This window comes from Miniopterus natalensis, chromosome 17 (genome assembly GCF_054644295.1).
Source record: "Miniopterus natalensis isolate mMinNat1 chromosome 17, mMinNat1.hap1, whole genome shotgun sequence".
NCBI lineage: Eukaryota > Metazoa > Chordata > Mammalia > Chiroptera > Miniopteridae > Miniopterus > Miniopterus natalensis.
In genome coordinates this window covers 6,985,936-7,006,665 of record NC_142097.1, presented here as the reverse complement: position 1 = coordinate 7,006,665, position 20,730 = coordinate 6,985,936, and the positions used below count along the sequence as shown (strand labels likewise).

At 47.1% G+C, this 20,730-nt stretch overlaps 1 protein-coding gene across 1 annotated transcript in view; it reads left to right on the top strand.

The window, feature by feature from the left end:
* Window positions 1-20,730, top strand: part of DNAH9 (dynein axonemal heavy chain 9) — a 295,671-nt gene that overhangs the window by 19,726 nt on the left and 255,215 nt on the right. Inside the window, exons 7-13 of the mRNA XM_087825845.1 lie at window positions 4,514-4,681; window positions 6,627-6,743; window positions 8,089-8,239; window positions 10,510-10,624; window positions 15,235-15,303; window positions 16,303-16,429; window positions 20,191-20,446. Coding sequence (XP_087681971.1) covers window positions 4,514-4,681; window positions 6,627-6,743; window positions 8,089-8,239; window positions 10,510-10,624; window positions 15,235-15,303; window positions 16,303-16,429; window positions 20,191-20,446 — 1,003 coding nt within the window. The remainder of the gene's footprint in view (window positions 1-4,513; window positions 4,682-6,626; window positions 6,744-8,088; window positions 8,240-10,509; window positions 10,625-15,234; window positions 15,304-16,302; window positions 16,430-20,190; window positions 20,447-20,730) is intronic.

Sequence of the window (20,730 nt, the reverse complement as noted above, 5' to 3'; positions counted from 1 at the left end):
ACACACACACACACTGCACATTCGCCCCACACACACTATACACACACCCAGTTACATACTATACACACACCACACACACATTGTACACACACTGCAGATTCACCACACGCACACACACTATACACACATACAGTTACATACTGCACACATACCACACACACACACTGTACACACATACAGTACACACACTGCACACACACCACACACACACTGCACACACATACAGTATACACACTGTACATACACCACACACACTGTACACATATATAGTACACACACTGTACATATACACACTGTACACACATGGCACATGTACACACACAGTAGACACATAGTACAGACACTCACAGTGCAGACACTGCACAGACACACTCCATACAAACACCCCACATACAATACACATTAACATCACACATGTGCACACTGCACATATACATACAACATCCACACACATCACACATATGCCACACACACACACACCCTCACAATACATGCAACACACAATAGCCCCCCACCCCAAACAAACCATATCCACACCTCCACATGCATAGCCCCCACCGCGCACATGCCACACCCCAGAGTTCACTTTTGTGCCCTAAGACTGAGACCCTGCAGAGCCCGCCCCTGTTTCTGCCTGCAGGCCCCCCACCCGGGCAGTGAGTGAGAGCTGGGGGAGCGCCCTATTGCTTCCATTAGGGAAGGTCTGCGGAGCACTCACTCCCTACGGGCAGAGTGACTTCCCCGGGGCTTTGTGCGAGGTGATGCGTAGGGAGACGGGCCATAAGCTGGTCTAACCCACGCGCCTCCGGGCTCCTCCTGCCACCTGCAGTCTCTCTGGGCCCTGTCCCCCCCTCGGCCCTGCCCGGGCGCTGTTGCGCAGGGCGCCCTGAGCTGCACAAGGCCTGCACCAGCCTCAGGTAGAAAGCAGCCTTCTCCCCAGTGGCCTTTTGAGAATGCCGTCTATGAGTGTCTGCCTGTGCTCTCCCGTAACGAGTTCTGGAGACATTTCTTGTAAGATAGGCGCTGTGACGTCTCCTTCAAGGATGGCGTGTGTTTGCGGGACTGGCCATCATCCCCGAGGCTGACCTCCCCCGCAGGGCCGGAGCCGTGGAGGCCTCGCCCACCCTCCGTTCCAAGTTGCAGAGTGGGACCCCCGCAGCGCAGCCAGCCGCCTGGCCACGCCTGTGCGGCACCTGCCCAGGAGCACCTGTGCCCCAGCCGGTGAACGTCTTTCACCCACCAACCTGCCCTAGTGACGTCAGGCGATGATAATTACGTGGCTACCCTTCATTCAAGTCCTACCAAGGCACGGTCCATGTACCTGGGTCACCCCACTGCGAGTCAGGATTTAGCGAACTCATTTGTAGGTTAGGGAGGGGGCTTAGAAAAGTTAGGTGTCTCATATGCATATATTCACGACCCATGGGCACAGTATGGGGAAGGCCTGGGGGGTGGATGTGGGGTGGAGGGGCCAATGGGGGAAAAGGAGAGCATCTATAATGCTTTCAACAATAAAGATACATTTGGAAAAAAGAAAGAAAGAAAAGCTAAGTGTCTTGCTTTAAGCTACGTAGCTGGTAAATGACAGACCAGGGTTGTCCAGGGCTTTTTTCATATCTTCCGCCTGAACTTGACCCTTTCAAGCTGTATATGGCATAATGAATTTCACGTGTGTACTACTGTGATGAATAAATATGGGTATTTAAAATTAATCATTTAAACCTCGGATTGGTTTAAATAGCCTTTTATCTGTTTTGTGGCACCTTCAAGTAAGAGATGGAAAGAGCTAATTTGAAATATTTTAAGAATCAAAGATGTAGTCACGGTCAGTATGATAAACCTGTTTCTATGATTGCAAAACAATTTCCCGCCAGATTCAGGAGCCTTCTCTGCAATGCTCTGTCGTCAAACTTCTAAAACCCACCCAGAGATGGAAAGCTTACCGCCTCCCTTAGCAGTCCATCCTATGGTTGGACATTTCTAAGCATTAGATGGCTTTATTTCATTAAGTGAAACCACATGAAATTGCCATTTTTTGTAGGTAAAAGATGAGAAATTTTATAAGTTCAACCTTCCAGTTGAGGCCAAACCTGTTCTGTGTGCTCGTTTCCCTCTGGTCTGCCCTTGGGGTAGGACCACTTAGGTTCTGCATCGCACTTGACCAAGGCCCTTCGATCATTTAAAGGCACAGTTTGGCCTTGCTTTGCAATTCTCTTTCCTTGTACAATTTTCTCAATTTCTTCTGAGTCCATATTTCTTAGATTCTCTAACTCCCTGTCCCCTTTTCCTGGAGGTGCCATAGATAAGTCAAAGGTCAGAGACCACATGCTCATTCATTTAACAAATATTTCTCAGCATCTGGGCTTTGTCTGGGGACTGAAGGTACAGTGGTACTTCTGGGGCATTTACAACCTACTGAGAAATATGGACAGAAAATTAAAAAATAATATAATATAATGCCAAGTAGCATAATTCCAGAGGGTGATAAAAGCTCTGCAGAAAGCTTAGGAAGGGTAAGGGGAGAGAGAGTGCAGGGGAATGGTGGAGTGAAAATTGGGGGCTCTTTTAATAGAGAAATAAGAATAGGTCTGACTTTGAACTGAACCCCAAATAAATATGTTGCCCATCATGTTAAGTTAAATAAAGCAATGTAAATATCCATTGTTTTTGGTGACCAGAGTTTTTCCAGAAAATAGAATGATTAAATAATTATCTGATGCCTATGATTTATCTGTTAGATTGGAGATGAAACACCTTTGTGACCCCCCCAAGACCATGCTTCAAGTATTCCTTTAAAATACTGTAGCAAAATTATAATCTAGTCTTCTGATGCAATCAAACTTATCAAGGTGCATCAGTCTTTAAATGGTTATTAGAGAGTGTTTCCTAAATATTGAAATTGACATCCACAGAATTATGAAAAATGGGTACCCAGGTGACATTACACAGCACAAATACATTTCTCCTATAACATTGACATTTAATTAACATTTAAGTCAATTTCGTTTTAAGACTAATTCATTTCTGTTTTCCTCCCAGTGTATAAAGTTGAAGGTATTTTAAAATAAAGACTGCCCCATTTCCCCCCTGTGGTGCCAAGACCCCTGCCTCAGGTGTATGTCTTTCTTTCCTTGGTTCTTTCTTTCCTCTTCTCTCCTCTCCAACTTTAGCGACTTGCTGGCAGCCATGCCTGAAGGTAGATGAACAAAGAAGGGTTGTTAGACGGCTGCCCAAGGCTGTACAGGGTCCCCGGGCAACGTGGGGAGAGTCAGACTTCTCACCGCTGCCCAATGCCTCTGTTGCTGCTGCTGGACTTGGTGTCCTGGCACGAGAAAGGAGTTGGGCCGCCTTCTGCCAGTGTGATGGGTCAACCCATAGCAGTGGCCGTTGGCCGTGGGAATTTCCTAGCACGGAACCAGGACCTGCTAGATTTTCAGCATCGGGACCTAATGCTCCCTCTTCTTGCCTTTCAAGCTTCCTCAGGGCAGAAGGACCCCTCGCAGGGACCCACACCAAATGTTTGCCAAATCACACAAAGGTGCCATTGTCCCCCTCCCTGTTGAAGGGGTGCACACACCGACTGGAAGTTGTAGCAGGAAGAACATCTGGGTTTGGAAGTTTTATGGTTTCAGACCAGTATCCACAAGAGCGCAGTTCTACCATCTGTCATGTTGGTTCTGCTCTGCAGGCTCCTGTCCTATCAGAGGGGAAACGGCTCCCATGGACTCAGGAGGGGCTCCTCCCCTAGGCTCTGGGTTGTGTGGTCCACTCAATTCTGAGCACAGCTGGGCCACTGCCATGTCAACAACAGTGACAATAACACACACTTACCGTGTGTTTCCTGCGTGCGGGTGCTGACCTCAATCCTAAGCCTGCACTGACTGACTGACCTCTCACTATCATATCCTGTTACGGAAGAAGCCCAACACAGATATGCCAAGTAATTGCCCACTGTCACCCAGCAGCTACATGGTGCACCATGTTGCACATGCTTGGCAAGAGTGGTCTGCAGATTTAGTTTCTTGGTGGTGGTCGCCGAGACTGTTGGCATCACCCTCTGGGCTTGTCCTCGGCACAGTTGGGAAGATCTGTTCTCCTGTCAGCATCCCCTAAGATAGCTGTCTTTCTAGGACCAGATAACAAGGTCCATTTAAAATGGATTTTTTTAAAAATTAGTGGTAAAACCATCTATCATGTAAATATTAATATTGTTATTATATTTTATTATTTATTAGAAAACACAGAAAGGCTGAAGCATAAATTTGATCTTTTTGTGTGTGTGAATTTTATTTATCTGTACTTTCTCTTTGCTTTGTTATCTAGTTTAACTGGGAGTTATTTATACCAACCGGATCTAATGATAAGGTTACAACACAAATCAGTCTTCACATTTTCCTAAGCAATCTCCACCCTCATGTGATTTCCAGCTCTGCCCATACTAATGTGAGCATGACCTGCTGTCAGCGTCATCATCATCATCATCATTTTAACTCTTGGGCCTTGTCCCCTGCAGGACCTTCTGAAGACAACCGTGGACTTCGGCACCCTGGAGAAGCTGGAGTTCAGTGGCATCAGAGGGAATGCCCTGAGCCATCAGGCCCAGCAAATGGACCACGAATTTCAGGAGCTGTACAGGGTCTTCGCAGAGTCCTCCTATGACTGCCTGGACCCCCAAAGCAAGGTAGGGCTTGAAAGGCCAACTCACAACTTGGGCTGCTTTCTCAGCTGCCTCCGGCCTGTAGGGTCTGGTGTCTACTTGCACTTTCCATTTCCTTTTGCTCTGTGGTCCCAGTGGTTGTATGAAGGGAGACCCATTCCTAATTATTCCTTGTGCCGGGAGGACCAGGGAGGACCTTTTCATCTGCTGGCTGCTCCACACTGATGGTACCCAGGGTTTCAGAGAGGCTGGGATGGACGTGGGATGGCGGTGGGGACTGTGGCCACCCCGCCGCTGCCAGGGCATTAAGCTTTGAGCAGTGCCTGCTCCCTGACCAGCAGGCACACCTGGGCGGAACCCGTGAGTGCCTCGGGTCGGGGCGGGGGCCGAGTGAAGCAGCAGCCTCGTCATTCTGACCTGACCCTGGTTTTCAAGGGAGTAGTGCTCGGGGATGAGGGAAAGGCCGGAGATGCATGTTCACAGCTGGAACACAGAGCCCAGGTCTTACCCATGGCCCAGAAAAGCTGGGGCCTGTGAGTGCAAGCCCACCAGAGACAAAGGGAAGAAAGGGGGCCACAAAGAAATAGGGACTGGAGTTCCCTGAGAAGGGACTGGCTGGTCACTGGAGGAGGAATTTTTAGAGTAAACGAGTGAACAGGAGAAAGAAATTAGAACAGAAATCTGCTCTGAGCACCTTCAGATGTCTAGGGAGATCTTAGCAAACCCAGAGAGATGTTGCTTTCTAAAAATTACATTAGTCATACCCTAGCTGGTGTGGCTTGGTGGTTAGAGCTTCAGCCTGCAGACCTAAGGGTCACGGGTTAAATTGCCAGTCAAGGACACATACCTGGGTTGCAGGTTTGATCCCTGGCCCCAGTTGATGTTTCTCACTCTCCCTCTCCCTCCCTCCCTTCCACTCTCTCTAAAAAAAAAAATCAATGGAAAAAATATCCTTTGGTGAAGATTAACAGCAACAACAAAAATTACAGTAGTCAAAAGCAGGAAAAATAAAGGTATACTACAATGCAATCATTATTTTTTTTAAAATCTTTTGTGAATTGTCCCTATAGGATCTTCTGAAGTCAACCATGTATTTTCTGAGACAAATAAAGAAAACAAGTGATAAAACAAAACAAAATTCTAGGTACAGGGAAACATACCATAATATTAACGTGGTTGGGTTTGGGAAGTAGATCTATACTATGTTTTTCTACTTTACTTTGTCTTTTTATAGAATATGAATTACTATTGTAAAGCAATAATAGCAAGTAACAATTCCACAAATTAGGGATTTGAGTTAACAAAGTTTCTCTGAAAATTGCCGCATTCTAAGAAGGAGAACACAGTTTGGGTAGCCAGATAAAATATAATAATTGAGACACATACTAAAACTAAATTCTTTGTTTGCCTGAAGTTTACATTTAAATGCATATCCTGTCTTTTTATTTGCTAAATTTGGCAACCTTAGGAACAATGGCTAGCTGTTGTTTTAACCTATTAAAGTGTACTTAGAAGAAATAGTTTTAGTTTAATGAGCTTACTTTCCTCCTAATGGCTAGATTAGGTTGGTTACACTGGAAAAGTAGGATTTAGACTTGGGAGAGGAAGGGAAGTAGGAGGTGTGATGGAGCAGTCCCATTGCTGAGGCTGGTGGCTCTTGGGGTCACATGAGCTGGCCCTTGGTGACAGAGAAGGGGCTTCAGAGGGTGGCAGGGAGGGCACAGAGATAGAGTGAAAGGGTGCCACCCTCACAATTTGACTCACTCTACCATTTTGTCTAGGAAAAAAGTGCTGCCGTAATGGCGTAACTATCTACATGGATAAAACTAAATCATGCCAGGTGAATTTTGGAAAATGAGAATAAATCCTTGGTATAACGGGCTCAGCTGTGCAGATTAGCAGTAGAGAGCATAGGGGAACGGACTTCTGCAAAATCCCCTTTTTCTACATCTGTGTGATGTCTCTGCAGGAATTTGAAAACGATGTCTCTAAATTTAACCAAAGGGTAGAAGATCTTGACCGAAGACTGGGGACCATCTTTATTCAAGCCTTGGATGATGCCCCTGATTTGGAGCACGCCTTTAAGGTTTGTACAAGTGCGGGGGGAGCCAGCCTGTGCCCAGTTCCCCCCCACCCTCATCAGAGGAGGGTAGGATACTCTTCCGACCGTTTTGTTCCTGCAGGTGTTGTGTTCTTAGTCTAACAGAGGTACTGTGAGTGTCCTAGGGTGAGAGAGGGTGCAGAATTGGGCTTCTCGGGTTGGTTACTAATGCTTTTCTGAAAACATGAGGATGTGAAAATACTTTTCAAAAGTATTTTGAATGCTTTCCTTGGGTCCTATCAGTAGGGTACCCATCAGAAGCGAAGAGGTCGGCTGTGGTCGCCGTCCTGATTCTGGTTCTGCAATACCGAGACCGTTTGACCGTGGCCGTCAGGTTGACCCAAGCCGGGGCAAACCACTCGCCGTCATTGGTTCTGGCCTTCAAGGCCAAGCAGCTAGAATAAGAAGACTTGTGCCCTTGCCTGTACTGCCCAGATTAGATGGTACAGGAATAGGGAGAGGTTCAGGACCATGAGCCGCTAAATGGCTGCAGCGCTGAGAAGGCTGAGTCGTGAGACACTCAGATGTAGTAGAACGTGACAGATCTGTAAACTGTGACGAGACTCAATCTTAAAGCCTTGAGGATTAGAACCAGAATTAAACACTGGAAATGACCAGGAGGTGGATTTTTGCTCAATAGAGGAAGGAGGTTTCTGTCAAAGCTGTTCAAAGATGGAGTGGACTTCCTCGAGAAGTAGTTAAGTTTCCAGTCACTGAAAATGTCCCAATGTAGACTGGAATCCATGCTCTTCTAGAATATTGGGTAACCTGAATTGCCAGGCTTCACTAGCCACTGGGAAAAAAAAGAAAAAAAAATATATATATATATATAATAGATATCTGTAATATATATATTATCTAACCTCTCATAAATACCTGTCCTTCCATAACTCATCTGCAAAGACTGTTAGGATGGCTCCCACTCTCAAACTCTAGCCTTGCAAGTTCCCCTCAACACCTAGCCTACTTAGCTTCTTTCGTTCTTCTCCGTCTTTACCCTCCTTCTCTGTTTCAGGTCTTTTTTTAATGGTCTTTTTCATATAGATCAGCTTAACCTTTCTGACAACTTTAAGTTTTCTCTTTGTTTTACCCTTTATCCAGACTCTTGCATCCAGCGAGGGTCTGACAGGCAATTCAGCAGCAAGGGGGAGGTGGGGCAGGCTGTGCATATCCACCTGTCAGTCACTCTTGGTCCAGGTGCGCAACAGCAATTGTTTGATAGCCTTGCGTTGATAGGCATGTGAAAGAAAGGCCAGGAAACAAGATTTATGTAACCTTGAAAATATTGACTCTGTGACTTGTTCCTCTGCTTCCTCCATCTCTTCCGCAGCTGCTGGACATAGCAGGCAACCTCCTCGAAAGACCACTGGTAGCACGAGATGCAGCTCATAAGTACATGGTGCTCATCCAAATGTTCAACAAAGACCTGGATACAGTGAGGATAATCTATAGTCAGCGTGTCCAGGAGGAGGCAGAGCTTGGTAGGCTGGTTGCCAGGGGTTTGGGTGGGGGAGTTCTGCTGGGAAGGGTGAAACGCAATCCTCTTGTCTTTGTCGAATGTCTACTATGGATCTATGACATCCTCCAAGAAAAGCAAGAACAGCCTATGTGCTTGATAATCCAGACCACTTTGGCTGATTGTAGAGTTCACCAAACTATGTATTTCCCTGTACCTGGGGCTGAGATTGGCAGGATGGCCCAGAGCACTGAAATCTTGACTTGCCTCTGGGCAGTTGAGACCTTAGCATAACAGATGAGTTGACCCTTGATCAGTATAGCCACACTGATTAACCTTCAACATACCTCAATTTTACAGTAGACAATTCTACAGAAAGACATTTTCTTTCCTGATCCTTCCAATGTCATGGCAACCATGCTCCAGAAGGAAGGTGCCAGCGGGAGCCTGACAAAGGGCTGTACCAACCACAGTGTGATGTCTCCATTTTTATTGCAATCCTTAGATGCCCTGTCTTATCTGTTTGAAAGTCAAACACAAGTTCAATTCAGCTTCACAAGCATGTCTTGAGTCTTTGCTATATGCTGGACACATTTTGGGTCACAATATGCAGAGACAGGCTGAGGTAAGGGATAAACTAATTCATACTAACAGGTGGTTCTCCAAGAAACACACCAGGCAGAAACAGAGTTACATAGCAGAATATGAGTCGTCCCTGACTTGAGTTGTAAGTAACTATAAAAGACAAGATAAACTGTGGCTGCGGTAGTCCAGGGAGAGCTTGTGGACAAGGTGGCCTTGAGCTGAGCCCTGGAAAGTGGGGAGGGTGACAGCCAAGGAGAAGCAGCAAAGACCTCCAAAGAAAGAGGGGAGTATGTGGTGGGTACCAGTTGGACCTGCCTGTAGCCAAACAGAGTACACATAGGGAGACTAGGTCAGCCTGTGTTTGGGGCCAGGAGTTCGGGGCCAGGCTGCGAAGTGCTCTGAGTGCCATAGTGAGGAATCTGGAACCCACTATTCAGGCAACAGGAAAATTTCCATGGTTTTAAGTAATCGAGTGGCAGGGCCACCGTGTCTATAAACAGGTTTCATGCTGAGGTCATTTAGAAATGCATCCCCTTAGGAAATCATTCCCAGGAAATCCGTTGGCCTCAGCTTTATGTGGGACCATCCTCATGACATCCTGTCAGGTACAGAGTTTAAAAACTCAAATACCTTAAGAAGCCACATCAGTTTTCTATCACTGCATAACAAATTAGCACAACCTTAGAGCTTGCGCAGCACCAGTCTTTTAGCTCAGGGTTCTGTGGGCCTGCAGCCTATCTGATTGGCCCACGCTGATGACAGGGGATTGCTGGAAACTTATTTTTCAAAAGTAAAATCTCGTAATTGTGATATCTTGACAACTCATTATAAGCAAACCAACACAACACACTGCATGGACTAAAGTAAGAATGTCCAGTCTTCACTAACTATGGCCAAGCACTTCATAATCCACATGGCCTGTCTCGTTCATAACCTCATTGAATTCTCAACATAAGCCATTTTATAGATGGAAAAACTGAGACCCATAGAGGTGAAATTGTTTATTCAAGCATAGTTTCTCAATCCTGACTGTATGATTAGAATCCTCCTGAGAGCTTTTACAAAATACAAATGACCAGGCCCCACCCAGACCAAATAAATCAGAATGGCAAGGGCAGAGCCCAGGCATCAGTATTTTTTTTAATTCTCACCTGAGGATATGTTTTAGAAAGAGGAAGGGAGAGAGAAGTGGGGGAGGGAGAGAAAGAGAGAGAGAGAAGCAGCGATGTGGGAGAGAAACACCCACCCATTGCCTCCCTTATACACCCCGACACACGATCGAACCCAAAACCTAGGTATGAACCCTGACTGGGAATCAAACCTGCAATCTTTGTGGTGCACAGGATGATGCTCCAACCAAATGAGCCACCCGGCCAGGGCCAGGCATCAGTATTGCTTAAAGACCCCCCAGGCCATGCGGCTGTGCAGCCAGGTTGAAAATCTCTGATGTGAAGTCAGAAAGCCAGTGAGTGCAGAGCTGGGCTGGACCCCTGTCCTCGGACCCTGTTTCATGCGCCCCTCAAGGCCCTTGTTCCTTACTCCCCAGCAGGACACAGTGGTCTCCCAGGGGCCCCCATCTCCGTGTGAGCACAGGGCGGCTTCGGCATGGGGAGGGAGAGGAGGGAGCATGGACCGGCTGGCGGGAGGCGTGCCTGGGCCGAGGGGGCTGGGAGGAGGCCCTCACTCACTCCGGCTGTGCTGTGTCCCCAGGCTTCTCCTCGGTGCACAAGAACATGCCCTCTGTGGCCGGGGGCCTTCGCTGGGCCCAGGAGCTGAGGCAGCGCATCCAGGGTCCCCTCGCCAGCTTCAGGCGCATCACACCCCCGTGAGTACCTTACTCCTGAGACGGAGGCTTGTTTTCGGCTCTGCTCCTGCTCTGGATCTTGACTGTTATAGAAATGCAACTCACTTACCTAAGGCGTGAAGGCCATCCTATTTCTTACCTTTTTTGGCAACTGATCAGTGTCTTAGTCTATTTGGGCCGCTATAACCTAATACCATAGACTAGATGGCTTATAAACATTAGAAATTTATTTCTCACTGTTCTGGAGGCTACAAAGCCCAAGGTCAAGGTGCTGGCAGATTCAGTGCCTGGTGAGACCCACTCTCTGGTGCACAGATAGCCGTCTTCTCTCCATGTCCTCACGTGGCAAGAGGAGCAAAGGAGCTCTGTGGCGTCTCTTCTTATGAGGGCACTAATCCCATTCATAAGGGCTCCACCCTCCTGGCCTAATCACCCCAAATATCCCACCTCCTAATACCACCACACTGGGGAATTCAGCTTCGACATATGAATTTGGGGGAGAGAATACAAACATTCAGTCGTAACAACCAGATAGACTGGCCAACCAGTAACAAGACTGATACATCTGAGCTGACTACTGGGGCCCCTGGTGTTAAATGAGGCTCGAGGGACAAGAGGCCACCTCCTTTCGCTCCATGAGACTCATTTCTGGAGGAAAAGGCACCAGGATTTTCAAGCTCTGTGGAGTTGTCCCACGTGTCTCCCTCTGACACACTGTCTCTTTGCTACTGAGGCCCATGGAAGAGAGTGGAGCCCAGCGTTTCCTGAAGCGTGGTGTGAGGACCTCGTGTATTAGAATGCCTGGGTGCTCGTTAAATGCGGATTCCCGCCTCACCCCTCACTGAATCATGGGGCAGGGTGGTGCCGTGGATCCTCCTCCTCTGCAAGCTCCCCCGTGATTCCTGGCAGTGACCAGGTGTGGAAACCACTAGCCTGCCTCACAGCTGATTCTAGAAGCCGAGCCAGTTAGAGGCAGCTTGGCGGCTGGAAGTGAGACAGAAGAGCTGTTTGTGACACTGTGTTCAGGATGCTGCCTAGCAAAGGGCCGTCTTTCTACGACCCCCCCTTTCTAAAGACTGGACTTGTTGAAAGCTCTTGGCTTTGGCAAACACAACAGAAACAAAGGAACTGAAGTGTGGGCATTGGCATCACGGGTGTTTTGAGCTATGAAGGGCCTTAGAGACCCTCGGGCCCAGCTGGCGAGACTGAATGCTTTCAGACATGGAAGGGTGCTCATCGCCAGGGAGATGCAAGTCAAAACCACGAGAGAGGTCGCCTGTCACCTGTTAGAGTGGCCATGATCAAGGAGAGAAGTAACAAGAGGGTGTGGAGAAAAGCACTGCCTCGAGCACTGTTGGTGGGAATGCAGATTGGTGCAGCCACCATGGAAAACAGTGTGGAGGTTCCTCAAGAAATTAAAGATGGAATTACCACATGACCCAGTGATTCCACTTCTGGGTAATTATCCAAAGGAAATGAAATTATAATGTCGAAAAGATATCTGCACCCCGCGTTCACTGCAGCATTTTTTACAATAGCCAAGACATGGAAACAACCTAGGTGTTCATTGTTGGGATGAACAAAATGTGATATATAGATAATGGAATATTATTCAGCCATAAAGAAGGAGATCCTGCCATTTGCAGCATGGATGGAGCATTATACTGAGTGAAATAAGTCAGTCAGAGGAAGACAAATACCGATGATCTCACTTATATGTAGAATCTGAAAAGAAAACTCCAGAAAAAGAGACCACATTTGTGGCTGTCTTGTTATCAGAGGCAGGAGTAAAGGGTGGGGAAATGGGTGATGGTTTTCCAAAGGTACAAACTTGTAAGATAAAGAAATACTGGGGAGTAATGTGTGTGTGCTGTATTTGAAAGTTAAGTGGGTAGATCTCAAAGTTCTCATCACAAGGAAAAGAAACATTTCTTTCTTTCTTTGTGTCTATATGAGATGATGGATGTTAACTACACTAACAACTGCAGTAATCATTTCACAGTATGTGTAAGTCACTGTGCTGCACACCTTAAATTTAAACTGTGCTACACACAGTTTGTGTCCATTGCATCTCAATAAAACTAGAAAAAAAATTTAAAAAGACTAAAACACTTTCAGAGGAAAGAAGATGTTGCAGAGCAGCCAGGATGGGGCGTGAAGGGAGCCTCCGCCGGCACCCAGTGCTGCCAAGCAGAACTGCAGGAAATGTGAGAAATCTCCTGACTGTTGCAGAGAAGCTGGAAATCTAGGGTTTTTTTTAATGTGAAACACCCAATTTGAAGTTAGCGAGTATTCCATTTTTTCTCACACTCCTCACAGATGAAACATACATGCCTGTGGGTCAGGGCCGCCTCCTGGGTGATATCTGTGGAGCCTCTGCCCCGGTCCGAGCAAGCTCTTTATTTTGCAGATGGAAAAAACTGAGGCAAACAGAAGTGAGGTGACATGCCTGAAGTCCTAGGGAGAGCTGAGGAAAGACCTGGAGGTCTGGGCCTCGGGAGCTCCTAGCCCGGAGCACTTCCCAGGGATCCCTTAGCCATGGGGGGTCTGGCCCAGAGTAAGCTGAGCCCCCCGTTTTCTCAAACACCCCCCCCAGAACGTGTGGGAGGAGATATATGAATGGGGTGCCCTGGAAAGCCTGCTTTGAGGACTGTGGACTGCGGAAGCTGTCTTAGGTCCTGTTCCTGGCAGCAGGCTCTGACATGCATGTGCAGGAATCCCTAGGAATGCTCTTGGGAAGGCACCTGGGAGGGAGAGGGGAAAGGGTGCACAGAGGGAGAACTGAGCAGCTGTAGAGTTGCAAGGGTCCTCAGCTGATCCTCTGGGGAACTCTGGCCTGCAGGGTTGCAGGGCTTTGTGCCCTTCATGTGAGCTACTTTATGGAAGCTAGCTGTCTGGGGGAGGTGCGTGACCTTGGGCAAGGTGGCTGTCTTTGGCCGAGGCCTCCAGAGCTCCCGGCCAGAGGGAGGTTAAGGGATGGGGGGAGGGAGTTGAGCGCCTGGTCCTGAGACGGGATCTGAATGGCAGCCCACCACGTCCTCTGCAATTCCCATGGAAATTTCTGTCTGTTTTAAAACTGAATTCAAAATTGCACTGTGCCCTATAGTAGTATTTATTGGTTATTAGAAATGTTTTAGATTCCTCACCATGAAATGAAGCCGAATCTTCAGGGAGTTTCACGGCATTCACGCCTGTGACTCCTCAACCCTCTAGGCAACTGCCACAGGCCTGGGGGCGGGGAGCTCGGTCCTCTGCGTGTGTTCCTGGCCCTTGAGTGGCTCTGACCCTGACAGCGGGAGACCCTGCGAGTGAGTGATGCCCACCAGGTCCTGTGCTCGCCAGCCCTGCTCAGCTCCTGCAGACTCTTGCCTGCGGCTTCTTTCCTGGAGCCAGTCCACCCGTCTCCAGCCTTCCTTTCTCCCGCTGCCTTCTGTTTTCCCGGAGTTATTGTCTCTCTCTTCCAGCTTCATTCTTTTCCAGCTATGACACCGAGATCGGGGATAGGAGGCCTGTGGAAACCCCACAGCTCGCGAGGGGAGGGGATGGCTGGGCGTGAGCCGGCGCCCGGCCTGGAGCCCTGTGGGCTTCCTACCGCCTCTGAGGCGCCTGCTCCCGGCGCATGAGGACCGGAGCGGCTGCAATCCCGGGCTTGCTCCGCGGGCGTGAGGGCTCGCAGGGAAAGCTCAGGGGATCGCAGAGAAGCCCGGTGCCGGTTTAGAGAGCAAACGGACTTTAAAGGACCTTTGCAATAAGCTGCCTCACGGTGCTAGCAGAACAAACAGGAACTGGCCCTCCAACAAGGGGGGAAGGTTTCTGAAATTTACAGGTGTTTTGCCAATTTCCCCAGGCCCCGGCTCTCATTTTGTGCTGCAAAGAAACATCAAACGGAAGCAGGTGTGGGTGGCAGTGCCCTGCATGGGCTCTGCTCACACTCCTCCATGGTCACCATTCCCGGGGGAGCCTCTGAGTGCGTCTGTGCCTTTGCATGCGTGTATCTGTGTGCACGTGTGGTGCATGTATGTGCATTGTGTGTGCACACATTTAGGGGCATGAGATGTGGGTGGGAGCCTCATGTAAACATGTCATTGAGTAGCAGGGCTTCTTGTAACATGTCCTAGAGGGATTGCAGAGAAATAAAAACATATATACATAAAACTCTTATATATGTGTGCATATATATGAACATTGTTACATAAATATATAAAACATTGTTATATAGTTTTTGTTATAATGTATAACGTTATATACAGTTTTCTCTTTTATACAAAAACTCTGGCACCTAGGGTTTTTCTCTTACGCCTCAACTTCCTTTTATTTGGGTTTCTGAAGGACTTAATTTACCTGTGCATGCCTGGCCGGGCCAGGGGAAGGGTTGGTGGAGCCACGTGGGAAAGGCTCTGCCCTCCCTGTCTCCTGTCACCGTGGGGCTGCCTGCATTTCAGGACGTGCAGGTGCCCCCTAGTGGCCTCGGAGGATGTTCGGGAAGAAGAAGGCAGGCTCCTTGAGAGGCATTTGGAAACCAGCCCAGGAAGCTATTCAATCTCTTCTTTATATGCTGCAGTTTGTTAATCAGATCATTATTTTGACACCTCCTAATTCGATGCCACTTTCTTCCTCTTTTGTAGGGGTAGTTGCATGGAATCTGCCGAAGGAAAGCGAATGATACAAAAATACGAAGATACGCTTTCATTGCTGGAAAAGTAAGCAGCTTCTGGGATTGTCTGCAAATTGCATAGCCCCCCGTGCCTTTCGCAGCTCTGCGTCTGCACAGAAGCCTCCGTGGCTGGGAAGTGCTGCTCTGTGTTTTATGTTAGAACCACACTATCTGTGAGTACAGTGCCTCTGGGTTACAAGCACGGGCTCCCTGGGGAGTGCAGCTCCAGTCTAGAAGCAGACTCTCTCCCAGTGCCCTGCTGCTGGGAGCGTGACCTCGCAGGGCGGGAAGTGGGCCGCTCCCGTGGCACCGGGAGATCAGTGTCGTGGAAAATCGCAGCAGCTGCTCAGCAAGCAGAAAGCAACAGTCCGTGCAGCACACAGAAAAAATAAGTTTTAAAAATATTTCCTGTATCTTTTTATAGAGAAAGCATAAGAATGAAAATGTTGTGTGGGTTCATAGTTGATCCTGCTTTAAAGCTGCAGTAAGTTTTTCGTGGGTGCAGGGTCTAGTGCCCAGACTGCCCAAATCTGATAACGTCACTACATCCCTCGGATGGAAGGCCTTTCAGCGCCCCCATGTCTCCTCAGCGTGACAGGAGAAGCCTTCCCTGGCCTTCGCTTCCCGCCCCAGCCTCAGCCTTTGCCCCCTTAGCCTCAAGTGTTCCCGGCACACAGTAGGCTATTTCTCACCTCCACCTTTTGGCCGTGCTGTTGCTTTTGCCAGGAGCACTCATTCCTCTAAAAATCAATGAAAACATACCCTTAGCTGAGGATTCATAAAAAAAAGAATGTATTCAGGTATTTTGCTAGTCATATCTTTAGTTCATGAGATAGATAGATAGATGATAGATAGATAAATAGATGATAGATAGATAGATAGATAGATAGATAGATAGATAGATAGATAGACAGACTAGATGTACATGTATGTGTTCTATATATGTTACTATATCTCTGTTGTCTGTATCTTCAGTTCATCATTGCCAGGCATTGGGATGCTGGGAGGGTGCTTATCTGGTGGCTGCTGTGTCCCATTCTCACAGGTATGAGGCAGGGCTTTATGAGGACTGGTGCCAGACGGTCTCAGAAAAGTCCCAGTACAATCTTTCCCGGCCGCTTCTGACCCGTGACCCGGAGACGAAGCAGATTACCGTCAACTTCAACCCGCAGGTAAGTGGGCAACAGCAGTTTCTTATTGGGTCCTGAAAAGTTTCTTTTGCTGTTTCAAAGGCAAAAAGGCTTTTTATACGACTATAAAAACGCTGCTCAAAAACATCTGCATCCCGGATTTCCTATCTGGGATAAACCCCACGGTGTCATGTTTTCTTAAGTTGTCCAAGGCTCCTGTTTCTTCCCAGGGTTAGCCGATATATTTGCAAAACAGAAAATACTGCAAAATATTTTTTAAACTTTTCATATAACAGCTTTATTATATACTTGACTTTACATATAAAGTTAGAATGACAATTACACTTAAGGTTAACTAATCAAAAAGTTTCATGATATTATAGATGTGCACAATCTGAAATTTCAGAAAGCAATTAAGCAGACCTTGCTACCCATCTTTGGACAGAGAGAATAACATTACTGAGCGTTTATAACCAGATGGCTGACTGGGACTACCCTGAATGCCTGCAACACACAAAGGCTGCTGACTGACCACTGGAAGGCCAGGCAAGTGTTAAGACCTGGTCCTGCTCTCAAGGAACCACAGGCTAGTTGGGAGTGAGCACGTCAATATGAGAAATCTCTTTATCACCTAGCATGAGATAAATCTCAAAGAAGTAGCTTTGGGAATAAGGCTGATTAGTGACTCTCAACCAAGGCAGTTTGCCTCTCTGGAGACGTTTTTGGTTGTTGCACATGGATTGGTGCCAATAGCACCAAGCGGGTAGATACCAGGGATGCTGCTAAGCTTTCTACAATGCACAGATGGGGCCCCACAACCAAGAATTTTTTATCTAAACAAATAGCACTGAGGTTGGGAAACCCTGCTGTAGATGATCAGAAGGTTGGAGACCAGTGTGGACCGTGGCAGCCATGGAAAGCTCAATGCTGGAGAAGACAACCAAAAGTTAGCCCATGTCAGGAGGTGCATCATTCAGCCAAAAAGTGAAAATAAAAAACATCGGCCACACTGAGCTGAAGGCGGTTACCTACTTCTGTCTGGCGCGTTCTCAAGGAATGCAGTGGAGAGGGCGCCGAAAACTGAGCCCATAGCATCTCGGTGTCTTTTGAGAAAACTGAAGGTTAACTAGGACATCTACTTAAGTAGGTTAATTCTGACTGAAATAAAAGGCAACAAAGGAAGTTAGAGGATCCATTTTTTCACTTTGGTAAGATACGGGTCTGTCATTTAACTCATCTGAACCTTCGTCAGCATTCTCTGTCAGCAGTACTGGATATTAAATGCCCACAGGGGTGAACTTCTGGATTACCAACTAGGCCAGAGTCTAGACGTTACAACTGTAGTAATTATGTCCTCAGTATAAGACTGTACTGAGGATGCACCACTCCTCCTCCATAGACTCCAAGAGCAAGGACTTTATCTGCCCCAATGTGCAACACATAGTAGGTGCTTTTGGGTCTTTGTAAGTGATAGAAGGGAAAGGAAGTAGAAGGAAGAAGTGAGGGAAAATAAATACCTAAATTATAATGTGAGTCAAGGGAAGACAACTACAAATACAAGTCAAAGAAGAGCTGTGAACATCGCCTGACTTCCTACTACTAGCAATGTGGCGACAGCTGTGGTGTTAAGAATGAACAGCAACACATATCACTCTGGAGGGACATGATCAGAGATTTGCCCCTTTGGGGCCAGGATAAGAATTTTATGGGGGAAAATTATATGTACATATGCAGAAAATTTATTTAAATTATTTAAATGCCGTATTGTTGGACGTTAAATTATTTTCTGGTTTTATCAGTATGTATTTCATAGGTTCTAGGATGCACTTTTTTATTGTTGACAGTATTACAGATGTCCCCCCTTCTCCCCCTCCACTCCTCCCCAGGCCTCACCACCCTCTTGTCTGTGTCTATGGACCAGGATGCACTTTTATTTTTTTTACTTTTTATCTTTGAAAATAGCGTGTGTTTGTGGTTTTAAAAACTGCATTTTTTCTTTCTTCCTTAGTTGTAGATATAGTAATAGAGAATCTTGCCATCATTGGCATCTCACAATAGGATAAAATAAGGTATAAGTAATGCTACAATAAATGCCTTTAGTTATTGCTGCATCTATCCTTGATGATTTCTTTGGAATAAATGCCTAGAAATAGGATTGCTAGGCTAAAAGGTGCTCACATTTTGAGTTTTTTTCATGTATACTGTCAACTGGTTCTTCAGAAAGCTGGAATTCAGCCACTCTCCAGCCAGTAAGATATTCATTTCTTCCACTACTTCCAGCTGGTTGAGCTAGAAGAAATATAATCTCAACATTGTTTTAACTTTGCTCATATGTTCATTGGCTGCTCACATTTCTTCTATAAGTTGCTTGTTCATGGTCTTTGCCCACTTTGGAGTGGAGGTGCCCTCTTTTCCTGTGAACCTACTAGAATATTTGAGAAATATTTGTCAGATATTTAAAAATCTGCTGCATCCCGGCTGGCCATGGCTCAGCGGTTGAGCATCAACCTAGGATCCAGGCGATCAGGGTTCGATTCCTGGTCAGGGCACATGCCCGGGTTGCAGGCTCAGTCAATGACTCTCTCATCATTGATGTTTCTATGTCTTTCTCTGCCTCTCCTTTCCTCTTTCTGAAGTAAATAAAGATATATATATAAAAAGTCTGCTGCAAATAATTTTACCAGTTGAAGTATGCCATTTTATAATGTGTACGATATTTTACACATATCCATTTTATTTTTGTGGTTGAGTGTTTGGAATGGCCTTCTCTACCTCAATATTATATAAATATTTTATATAATATATAAATATCCCACATTTTCTTCTAACTTTTGCTTTCATTTCTTACATTTAAATTTTTAATATCTAGCTTGAGCAAAATAAACTAGGAATCTGGAGTCATTACCCTGCTAACTTGTTAGCATTTGTCTTAGCCCTAAGTAGGGTTGGCTGGGTGACATAGAGAGATGGTCCAGAGCCCCTGGAAGGAGAGCTGGGAGCCCAGGTGTCTTGATACCAAGGAGGGAGGGAGGAGAGGGGAAGGGGGAGGCAGGGGAGAATCTATGGACTGGTGTGTTTTGTCTCACATATCCATACACATTAGTCTTTATAAGTTCAGAGATAAACACCATAAATAAGGAAGGAGTGAGGAGCAATGCTCTTAGAAACCCTGCCAGAGGCTCTGTTTTCCTTTGGACCGCGTTTGCTTGGCTTCTCACTTCTGCTGTTGCCAGTAAGCTCAGCACCCACAGAAGTTCAGAGAGGCCTGGGTGACTTCTATCCCCTGACCTCCTAGCATATTAAGACACAAAGACATGCCAGCCCATTAGGGGCTATTTCAAATGATTACATGTAACAAAGTTGTACAGTGGCACCTCCTCTGGGTGCTGTCAGTGTCTAGGACCATGTGTCTGACCTTGTTTGGAGAGAGTACCAGAAGTCTCAACCTGAGGCTTCTCACGCATGTGGGTGGCCCAGACCAGTCCCTGTGACGGGAACGGGTTCAGTCAACAGGAGCCTATCATTGCATCAGCCACGTGCCCTGATGCATCGAGGCCGGGCCCACTCCTGCTCCTGCTGTCACCGATGTCTCCTCTTGCGGTTTCCCTCTTCTTGATCTTGGGGATTCACAGGTTCCGTTAGCCCTGCTGCTCTCTGAGTTCCTCTTCCTTCTGCCTAGTACTCACCTTCCCTTCTTTGAAGCTGCATTTAAGAAACAGAGAGGAGCAGAGGTCCCCTGGGGTTTCCAGGCTTCGCCCCCCACCCCACTATTCACTGCCGTTTATGTCCATTCTCTCCTCCAGCTGATTTCTGTGCTGAAAGAAATGAGTTATCTGCAGCCCAGGCAGCTGAAGCCCATCCCGGAGACGGCGGCAGCCGTGTTCGCCTCCAGGGAATTCTATCGGCAGCTAGTGGCCAATCTGGAGTTGATGGCAAATTGGTACAACAAGGTTATGAAAACCCTGCTCGAGGTGGAGTTTCCATTAGTGGAGGAAGAACTGCGAAATATTGATCTCCGCCTGAGAGCCGCGGAGGACACACTGAACTGGAAAACTGAAGGTAACTGGGCACCACCTGGCTGGGGAAAGGTGGAGAGTCCAGATTGTAATAAAAGTTGGTGGGCACTCGAATGATTACCTGGTAATCTGGGCTGTGCTTGGAACACAGCCTATCCTCAGACACACACCCAAGGTAGCGAAGGCAAGGCGGTTGGCGTTCTTCTTTCTCTCTGCATGTGATCAGGATACTGAGAAAACTTTGCTGTCCCACACTGGGGGAGGCTCGGAGGTCATGTGAGGTCTCCCACAGTCCCCAGAATATATTGGGTGCTTCATTAATGAGAG